Source organism: Corticium candelabrum, chromosome 6 (assembly GCF_963422355.1).
Source record: "Corticium candelabrum chromosome 6, ooCorCand1.1, whole genome shotgun sequence".
NCBI lineage: Eukaryota > Metazoa > Porifera > Homoscleromorpha > Homosclerophorida > Plakinidae > Corticium > Corticium candelabrum.
The window spans coordinates 610,409-621,329 of record NC_085090.1 but is presented as its reverse complement, the minus strand read 5'-3'; the positions used below and the strand labels follow the sequence as shown (position 1 = coordinate 621,329).

The following is a 10,921-nucleotide window of genomic DNA, read 5'->3' as shown; positions in this document are numbered from 1 at the left end:
TGCACATGCGCACACATAAGGTCAGGCGGGTAAGATATCCGGGACAGTATGGAGCGCCTCTGCCATCTTCCAGCAGAAAACGGGGAAAATTATTATCTATTGACGAAACAGGATGAGCGAGAATCGTATGACATGGAACTTTTTCTCACTGATGGTTGTGACGTATGGGAGAAATACGGTAAATATGTGATAAATATTGAAAATAAAATATTAATTTTACTAATATTAATTAGTGAAATCAAGTTGGTATTGTAAAAAGTAACACATGACACATATGTATGCCTCAGTATTATTTCTAATGTCCATGAGGATATAATTATTACCATATACGTTAATTTTCTGTTGTGTCACTAGTGAGTAAAGATGATGTGAAGAAATGGGCTAAAGAAGTAAGTATGGATATTGCTCCATATGTAGAAGAGACTCTGAAAGCTCTAACGAGGTACTTACTAGTTGTTGATGATTCAATGTAGTAGGGCACAATAAAGAGATGCTTTCCAGTAAAATTGGAAAACATGATTTACATAGAAACATAAATAAACAGCAACAGGCTAAGAAAATAGTTGTATATGTAACTCTATTGTGCTTACTTAGCTAAACATGACTACAAACATAACGATAGAGCATATAACTGACAATAATTCTACTGCCAAAATGACGTCAACAGTTGTACATGTACATTACAGTGATACTTGTGTACAGTTTCTATTTGTAAACAAAGTTACTTACTAAACAAATACCATGCAGGTAAGTTAACTAACAAACAAAGTTACAAACACCAGTTATAACTAACAATGTTTCATGGCTGACTTCTGATAAATTGCTGGATGACATTTCCACGGTCCACAGGGTTGAATAATATGAACGTGGATGAGTGCAAGGTCAGTGGATTGCAATGCTGACTTTATCCTGCCCATAGCACTAATTGAGTGCTCAAACTCACAACTAACTACTGACCATGTGCAAACAATTTGTAGCAACGCTGTAACTGTGGGACAAAGAGATGAATTAGGCCGCTTTACAGCAGCTAGCCTTTGGGGAGATGACAGCCTGAGCTTTACCATGTGTGGGTTTGCTCAAGTTAATCTTTATTAATGACTTAGCTTTGCTTTGAACGTGTCATCGATCATTGCATGGTTTCTGCTGCATGACAAACCATCTTTTTCACTGTCAAAGAACTGCATAGTATGGACTGTTGAGCTTTGTTAGATAATATGACAATGAAGCACATAAAGTACCAGGCAAAGACCCTTATTGACCCCCTCTCTCTACAAAGGACCAAATTGTGTGTCAAACTGGGTAATTACTTCATATATATATATATATATATATATATATATATATATATATATATATATATATATATATATATATATAGCAATGGTACTGTGATGGTCAGATGAAAGTAGAGTACTGTTGCATCCCTAGGAGTATTGTTAAACTGTGTTTGCCAACCACATGTACATTTTCTGGGAAGAGCAGGCTCTACAGTGACCCTCTGGGCTCCCTCTCCATCTTCTTTCCACTAGTCCTCATGCTTCTCCTCCACTTTGTCACGCATCTGCTTGAGATGTTGCAGCACATTGGCAATTTGCTCATGGCATGGACAACTTCAGAAGTTTGACTAAAATGGCTTACCAATTTAACTACTTTTGTCGCTCACCTTGGTTGGGGTGGTTTTCACATGACAGGAAACTAATGCTAGTTATGCCACAGCAATGTATTTGTCATGTTGCAGGGGTGATGCAGGTTTTTAAAAAGAGGAGGTTCTATTGAAATGAGTTTATGAAATCTATGTTCTAAATATGATGTGAAAATAACTGGAAATAATAAGGTTTGTGTGTAGTTGGAAGACATTACTTTGTATTCCACATTCTTTCGTAAGCTTGCAGTGTGAGGAAATGACAGATTCTTAGTTTTACAGTCACTGAAGATCTACTAACTTGTTCCATGGATGGAACCTTGATGCTCTTGTAAATTCACTTTTGTGTTGTGTGTAATGTCTAGTTGTAGCACTACAAATACTGTACATACTTGTAGCTATAGAAAAGTGATGTTTTCTTCCTAGTTTTACAGCTTGACATTACTCAGTCAAATATCTTATTCACGATGTCGACATTGTGAAGATCTTAGATTAATTCTTGTTATCACTTACATTCATGCATTCTCATCATCATTAATTCATCTTAATAATGTCTCATGTTAACAGTCTCATGACCTCGTGTCATAGTCTGATTTGTACACAGATGGCACACCATAGTTATATTTATCTGGGTAAATTAGAGACATTATGTTACAGCAGTGTTAGCCATGAAAATGACAGAAGAAAGTGATCTTTACAAATGCTCAACATTTAGCAGTAACAACATGTCTTAGTTGGATATAGTAGCTGCATGGTTTTACATAGTTAGGTATCATCATAATGTCAGTAGTAAATTGTGTCATGTTTACTGTTTTGAGATTTAGCATAGTAACTAGTAATTGGAGGTTTTTCAATCTTTCTAAATATTCTAGCCTTCAAATGTTAAATCAGAAGTGGATATAGAAAATTCAGTAATAAGGGTTGTGCAGACAGATTTCCACTTTTGTCTAACATTACTTTACTCAAAGACCAGCTCAGGGCAGGTTGTGCACTTTGTTGTTTGGGTTTCTTGTATCTGCTACTGCAAATCTCTGTCTTCAAATTCAGGAGTCTTGTGTAGGCATTTTGCATATGAAATAACAGCATGCAGTGTTAGAAGTGAATTCATGATTACTACTTGGATTATACTGATTATCATGTAGTATGTTGATATTGTAGTGAGCACGAGGGCAACTATAAACAAACATGTTCATGTGATAATGGTTTTTATACACATTGTGTGTGTGTGTGTGTGTGTGTGTGTGTGTGTGTGTGTGTGTGTGTGTGTGTGTGTGTGTGCGTGCATGTGCTCACACATGTATATGCATTCCTTAGATCTGACAACAGTGACACTAATTTCCAGTATGAAGTGAAAATATCTGGGTCAAGATTACAGGTAGGTGTGGGTTAATTGTATTGTTTTCATGTAAATTTGATATTTTCTGTTGTACTTACACAAGTTCTGTATATCGCTCTATTATAGCTGATTTGGAAAAAGGTTGTTTCAACTGATAATATCAAGGTAATAAACAGGAATTAATAATTAGAATCATGATATTGACCACACAAGTAACCTGATGAAGTTGATGTCTTACATAAATACTTGTCATTAAAATACTTTCTCTTACATGTAAGCTTGATATATTAGTCAGTTAACGTCACTCGTAATACACTACTATGTTGTAAGCAACATGTCCACTAGTTGTGATACCGTGTAGACACGAGACAGCGTGGGCTTCAATGCGGCAACGTGCCAGGTTGTGAGGGATTTGTGAACGATGGGTTATAACCAGAGTGGTCAGCTCACACACTGGGCTCCGACAAGTGGCGTGAACCCAAGGGGTCACTCAGGGTGACATTGGAGGATCAATGCTTGTTAGAACCACCATGTACTTAAGCCCAAGAGGTGAGTCAAGCTGATGTTGGACACTGTCCCACCCCGCTTGAGCCCAAGAGGTCAGTGGAGTTGACGTTGGAAGCTTAACACACCATCACATAACCCATTCCGTTTAATGACGTACATGAGACAACTGGGTTGAGCCGAAGATGTTAGTCATGTTGACGTTGCAACCTGAGTGGAGGTACTCGTAATGTTGGGCCAAGACTGACCTGAACAAGCTAGGTCCCTCCCCTGGCACACTACCTGATATATATTTCATATAACCTCCCTAAAACATTGGCGGGAGGGAGGGATATTAAGAAAGCTACCAGCTATACAATGCTAACCAAACAATGCAACGTTGTCACAGTCGTTTGTAGTAGTACATTGTTTAACCGCTAGCTATTAGTAACATTACAAAGCTTCGGCTAACCTCTGTAATCTTCTACTCCTGATGTTAACACGTTTACTATGTAAACTAACCATAATATTAGTTTGCATGTGTGATAACATTGGTTCTAACTAAATAGACTCGTTTGTGTTGACTCAAAGTAAGAAGTTGTAACTTAATTGTAACTGAACTAGCAAACTGACAAAACAATTCTTAGTTTAATGAGTAGTTACATTTAAATACACTTTACAAACTATAAAGATCTCTAGAACCAATAACTACATTTATTAGTTTTATATAACCGATTTGCAATGTGGTAAATAGTGTGACAAGTTATTGATTGCTGTTGCTACATTGCTAATATAATCAATTAAATGGTATTCTGTTTTAAGTTAACATTGTAGTTTACTGTTATATGCTTCTAGTTGATGTCGTCTGTTGATTGTCTGCTTGTTGTGTATTATGTCTAAATGTGCTTATCTGCTTTACAGTATCAACTGGGTTGTGCTGTGCTCCAAAAACAATCTGTACCCAAACATCATATGACTTCAATGTTTGAGTTTGCAATAGCAGAAATTGATCGCTGGAAAGTGAGATACAGATACAAATAACAATGACTTGTTTGCTCTACACATATTTTTACTACTGATGAATAAACAATTTGTAATGCTACATGACTTTTGATGTGCTGTTTATTAGTTATTATGAGTTTGAGTACTTTGTTTTGTTATTTTGTCTAGAGATCAGCAAGTTCTTTGGAGTCAGATGTCAGTCGTCTGTCGAGAGAACGTTCTGCTGCTCTTCAAGTGAGCAAACAACTGTTAATTAAATAGCTTTATTTTGTTGGTCTCAACTATCTTCCGCAATGCATGGTACAAAGGAGCAGAAGTAGCTGAAACAATGTCTTTAGACAAATCTATTTAATTTCAGCAAAAGAGAATTTTGTAACGGAAGTTAACAGAAGTTATGTGTTATGTTTTTCTAGCGATATCAGGAGGCTGTTGAAGAAAAGAGTAATTTAGAAAATGAGCTGTTGACAAAGGTGAACACTAGTTTACAAACTTTATGATTTGTGTTTTGTCATTAGCTAAAGAACATTTCATTCTTTTCACCACATTTTAGCAAGTTGTCATGATTGTAGTTTGTAAGAGGAAATATTCAAGTTTAGAGTGTCTTACTTAACCATTTGATGTTGTTGAGACTCGTTTTGACATTTTGATAAGGTGCAAGTGACCAACAGTTGACAACAACTTAGCTCACATTTTAGTATGAGAACAAAATTGCTTATAAAGGTAAAGATAGGGAAAATTGTGACACTTGAGTTTACTTTGGCTGATTCATTTGCACCTTTTAGTGTAGAATTACTGCTTTCACAGTAACATATATGGATGAGCTTTCTAAACTTTTTGTTTTCAGAAATATAAACAATGTTTATTATTTTATGTGTTATGAAGAAGATTGTGCTTTTAGAATGAAAATTGTTTATACATAAGTGGAAATTTAAGTGGAATTTCTAGTCATAAGAAATGGAATAATGAAAGGTTTTTTAGTTTATGTCAGTAGTGATGCATGGTTTTACACAAATGAATGAATGAATGATTTATTTCTATCGCACCTAAGTAAAAGGACACGCACACACACAGTTCCCTCTTGGGGCAAACATAAAAACAACTAAGACATAAGACAGCTAAAAGCTAGAGTAATATCATCATTTATCTAGTTTTTGTGTGCAGTTCACAATGGTTTTGAACTCAAAGAAATCAAAAATCAGGAAATTGAAGGAACAAAGTAACATTTATTTGTGTTTACTAGTATGTGTAGTGTCATTTATATTGTACAGTATATTTTCTAATTGACCACAACCTGAACAAGTCAATATAAATATTAAAATAGAACATGAAAATGGACACATTGTTAGTAATTTGTTGGTGATGTGGTGACATTTTGTTTGTCTAACGTAGACATTTGGTGTTATTCAATTAATAAAGACTTTAGTACTTTGTATTTAGAGACAAATGGCATTTCATAGCACTTCTTTGCATGAATTTGGCATGAAACGTTTTGTAGAAAACTTGGCCTTTGTTGGATTGCTATGTCTTAAGCGTAAGAAAGGAGGTAGGTTGTTATTCAGAATGAACAGGAAGAAAACGAAATGTGAACAGGGTGGCTATATATTTTGATGTATGCTAAACGTATAGAAGAGATTATGAATCTTGAGATGCATCTGTAGCTGATGATGACATCACGTTTTAGCTCCAGAGTTTTGCTGAAATTTGTGTCACGTGTAAAGCAACTGCTTTGGTTAGAAGGAAACATTTGATGTAATTAAGTTTACAAAAATGTTTATGCACTGAAATGATGTTATTGTGTTTATTGTGTTTATATCATTATTGAGTAAATATGCTTATATGAGTATCTAGTGTCAGATAAATGACTTGTTTGTGCATCTCAACAGCTTGCAGGTTAACTTTGATGTTTTATGTGAAGTTGAACAGAATGGATCTACGATTTTGCCTGCAACCACTAAAGGACAGGGCTGTGTAGCCAGTGGTAGGCAGAATCTTGCCAACAGCAAGGAGAATGACAAAGAAGATGGAGACAGCACCGACTAGTAAAAACAATTTGAATTGATATATTCATCTACATACTGAAAGTCTTAATTCTGCAACAGTGTAGAGTCTGATGATGGAGACGCTTACTCTAAGGTATGACAAACTACTGTGTACTTTCATCTACTGTATTTTGGTTGTCATAAGAGTGGAATCTAAGAGTTTGCATGATTGGGTACTGCATTTGTATTTAAACTTTAAATGATTGTGCTTTATTTGTATTTAAACTTTAAATGATTGTGCTTTATTTGTATTAGTAGGCAATTAAACACAAGGATTTGTATATGCTGGTTGCATGAGTATAATAATAATAATATATACAGTGACAAGCATGTTATTTGTTTGACTTTGGCTAATCTGATACCTGGTGAATACTTGTGGGTATTTAGTTGCACTTGCCCTCCATCATTTGATGGACAGGGTATCAGTCTTTCTGTTAGTTAATTTGCACTTGATAAATATAGTTTATGTGTGATACTTTAATTTTAAGTTCCATAATATGAAATCTGGTCAGATGTTGCTTGTAAGAACTCTTGACAATCTTTTGGCATGGATTTATGTCTCCAATCAGATGAGATTGGCGCAAAGTTGTTGTTGCTTGTAATTAGGCTTATTGCTTTGTTAGTGAATGGTTTGACAATTTTGTTTGTATGATTTTCTAAGCTTTAGGCAATCAATTAAATTTTATTTGTTAGTCGATCAACATAAAAGAGCGAATGACAGTAGTATGAACTAGTAACTTACTTGATTGTTATTTTGATGTTAGACTCCTCCTCGAGGACAGAGATCAGTGGCTGCGAGTTCAGTGCCTGTCAGTGCAACAGATGACTTGCTTGGTAACATTGGTGATGATGATTTACAGCTACATGAGTCACCAATCAAACGGTAAGTATGAAACTCAGCATCAGTGTGATATTATTTATTGCAATATTTTACATCCAGTGGTCTACATGCTTTCTGCATGGCATGAGTGCAGTTGTGTACATTCAGTCAGGAAGACACTTGTGTGTGTGTGTGTGTGTGTGTGTGTGTGTGTGTGTGTGTGTGTGTGTGTGTGTGCATGTGTGCGCGCGTGTGTGTGCATGTGTGCGCGTGTGTGTGTGTGTGTGTGTGTGTGTGTGTGTGTGTGTGTGTGTGTGTGTACGTGCATGTGTGTGTGTACGTGTGTGCATGCATGTGTGTGTGTGTGTGTGTGTGTGTGTGTGTGTGTGTGTGTGTGTGTGTGTGTGTGTGTGTGTGTGTGTGTGTGTGTGTGTGTGTGTGTGTGTGTGTGGATACGCACACACTTGCTTGCGTGTGTGGGTGCATGTGTATATGAGCATTGCAAAGTACGAAAGTAGTATACTTGCTCTAAACTGGCTAGTTTGCATTTATACTGTATGTTAGAGCTCGTCGTGGTGGACGTCAAACTAGAGCAGCTGCTGCCATGCCCAGTATTCCTTTAGTCAGACAAGTGACAAGGACGACGTCCTCTTCGTCTAGTGGAAGTGCAAGGTATGTACTACATATGGTCAAACAAATTCTTGTCACTGACACTATAACTTTCAGTGACGTTTTATAATGGTTAATTAATTAAGAAGTCAGTGTTAAAGATAGTCTTTGTTTTGTGATTGCTTGTGTGCCAAACCAAGCATGACAGCTGCACACATATTTTTCCTTCGCTGTTTTATTGAAGTTGGATTAATTAAATATTAGTGTTGCTGCATGAGCAGATGAGGTTTGAGATGAGGCTGCATGAGATTTGAGAAATGTATGACCTAATGGACACTGTAGAGACAGAAGGGAATGTTCTGCAGTGTATTCTCATGATGCTGGCTAAATGTGCAAATGGTGACTTTGTAACAAATCCTACTTTTGTTGCAGTGGGAAAAACCAGAAATCAGAGTCATTAGAAGCAGGAGAATTGATGGAATGCATGTAGACATTTTAAAACTTTCTGCTGCTGCTGTTGTGCTTACAATTGCAAGTTAAATGTGACAATAAATTTATGACTTGTTGTAGTACTTGAGTGTGCGACTTGATTAATAATTAAATTAAATCTTAGTTTAATGAAGACATTGTTGCCATAAAGCAGGGATGATGATTCCAATGAAGAACCTATTATACGACAATCACTATTATCAATACATCCTTCCTCTAAATTTCTATATTATATTGGAAGTAGATACACAAAGTACATACTGGAACTACAGCAGCACAAAAATATTATGTATTGGGAGGTAGACCACAAAATGACTGCAACAACATGAATAATTGAGTTTTATTCACCAACCATTCCAGTCTCATCTATTCCACACTGTCCAACTCATCAACAATTTCCGTTTCCCCAACTGCAGCAGCCAGTTCATCAATCAAAGCACGTGATGGAGACAAAACGTCATTTGCAGTTACTGAGGTTACGTCACGATCTTCAGGTGCATCATCATCATCATCGTTATCATCATCATCATTATCATCATCATCATCATCATCATCAACAACATCATCATCATCAACAACATCATCATCATCAAGCTCCACAATTAGAGGGCGACTACTCACTCTTGTGTCTCCAATGTTATCATCTGTCAACTTGAGAAACTCACTAGGAGGTGGTTTATTGTCTTTTGCAGTAAATATTGAGTCTAGAAGCAGCACATTTCCTGCTCCACCAGAGAAGCTACTATCAGGAGTAATGGTCTCCAGTTCTTGATATGTATCTGTATCTGTACACGATGCACAGCTCTCTGTAAACGAGGCTGTTTCTGGTCTGGTCTCTTGCAAAAGGAATTCTCGTACACGAATAACTTCCTCTGAGTCACGTACATCCTAAGAATAAATGCAAACAAATTTTTAAAAACTGCCTGTACTACACAGTCTACAGAAAATCAACACACACACAACCAGGAACACAAAGTCACAGCAAGAAACATACCAGTGAACACTTTTGTGAGCGCATGAGTGTGTAGGTTTATGCGTGTGTGAGCATGGTCATAATTGGACCTGTTTGTCTATTAAATTTGCTAATAGTTTGACACCATCCGTTTCTATATTAGGATTTTCCCTCAGTTTTTGCTTACTCTCTCATCTGTTCTTGTCTCATCAAGTATTATTTCTTCCACGGAGTCAGGAATTTCTGTTATCAGACACCTCTTGCTCACACTGTCCAAGTTTGAATCATTACTTTCAACCAAAACTTCGTGATTGCTTTCTGTCATAGTCAGTTTGTTCTCTTGATTATACACCAAATCGTCATTGACGGCTACCATCACATCTTCACTGTCCCAAATGTCTTGTTCCTCGTCTCTTTCTTCATTGCCATCATCACTGCTACTGTGCCTCGATTCATTTTCACTTATAGCCTCAGCTGATGAAGACTTCCCTTGTGCACGAAGCCGAAGAGCTGCAAGAGCTATAAGAAAAAATAGGTTTAACATAATCTTGAATTTCACACACACACACACACACACACACACACACACACACACACACACACACACACACACACACACACACACACACACACACACACACACCATCTTGCAAACTTTTTTCAATATTGTCTGCATATGCAAAGAAGTAATACAAATAACTCATTATTTATTTATTTACCATTCACACTATCCATTATTCTCTTGTTCTCTTTGTCTATCCACCTTTTCCTTTCCTCGGCTTCAGCATCCAATCCACCCCACTCCCTACCAGCAAGTTGTTTCTTTCAGAGAAACGATAAAAACCAATCAGAAACATACCAGGCTTCTGCACATGCTCTTTCTCTTGGAAACACAGGACGATCATCAAGAAACCGAAGCTCTTTCTGCATAAACAGTAGAAGATAATTAAGTCAACTTACAAATTAACCAGATACATCACACAATTACAAAATCATGGAAAGGAAAACTTCAAACTGTTTCTAAACATGAGAACATACACTTGATTATATAATGTAATTTTATAATTAATTTTCCACATCACACTATTATACCTCAAGGTATAACAACACCCTTGTTGTTGTTGTTGTTGTTGTTGTATTGATTACTGTTTTAGTGTATAACAGCATGCCATTTAGTGTGAAGTAAAAGTACAAATATATTGCAATGATTTACCACAAACCAGACAAACTACATTTCTTGATGCTCAGATTGGCCAGACCAAAAATACAAATAGACTTTGATATGAGCACAGTGATGTTGTCCTTACTGTAGAGTAGATTAGGATACCCATGACTCCACAGGTGGTAACAGCACCTATATATATATATATATATATATATATATATATATATATATATATATATATATATATACTGAGTTTGACTTTTGGGATTTGCCAACTTTGGCAGGGGACGGGTAGTTGTTATCTGCAATAAGAATATATATATATATATATATATATATATATATATATATATATATATATATATGACTGAAACCAAGTATGTA

General features: G+C 36.2%; 2 protein-coding genes across 2 annotated transcripts; one reads left to right on the top strand and one right to left on the bottom strand.

The window, feature by feature from the left end:
* The first annotated feature begins 42 nt into the window (after positions 1 to 42).
* LOC134181276 (DNA repair protein XRCC4-like) lies at positions 43 to 8,509 on the top strand. Its single transcript, XM_062648523.1, has 13 exons — positions 43 to 178; positions 355 to 442; positions 2,957 to 3,017; positions 3,105 to 3,143; positions 4,383 to 4,481; positions 4,632 to 4,697; positions 4,877 to 4,933; positions 5,625 to 5,679; positions 6,379 to 6,502; positions 6,563 to 6,596; positions 7,267 to 7,385; positions 7,887 to 7,994; positions 8,364 to 8,509. Exons 1-13 carry the CDS (start codon positions 49 to 51, stop codon positions 8,419 to 8,421), a joined length of 1,038 nt encoding a protein of 345 aa, XP_062504507.1. The 5' UTR covers positions 43 to 48; the 3' UTR covers positions 8,422 to 8,509.
* Positions 8,510 to 8,736: 227 nt separating this feature from the next.
* LOC134181166 (dynein axonemal assembly factor 1-like) lies at positions 8,737 to 10,647 on the bottom strand. Its single transcript, XM_062648386.1, has 4 exons — positions 10,232 to 10,647; positions 10,092 to 10,177; positions 9,560 to 9,891; positions 8,737 to 9,308 (listed from the first exon to the last, which is right to left on the bottom strand). The coding sequence occupies exons 1-4, from the start codon at positions 10,300 to 10,302 to the stop codon at positions 8,787 to 8,789; spliced, it is 1,011 nt and encodes a 336-aa protein (XP_062504370.1). The 5' UTR covers positions 10,303 to 10,647; the 3' UTR covers positions 8,737 to 8,786.
* Positions 10,648 to 10,921: the final 274 nt, after the last annotated feature.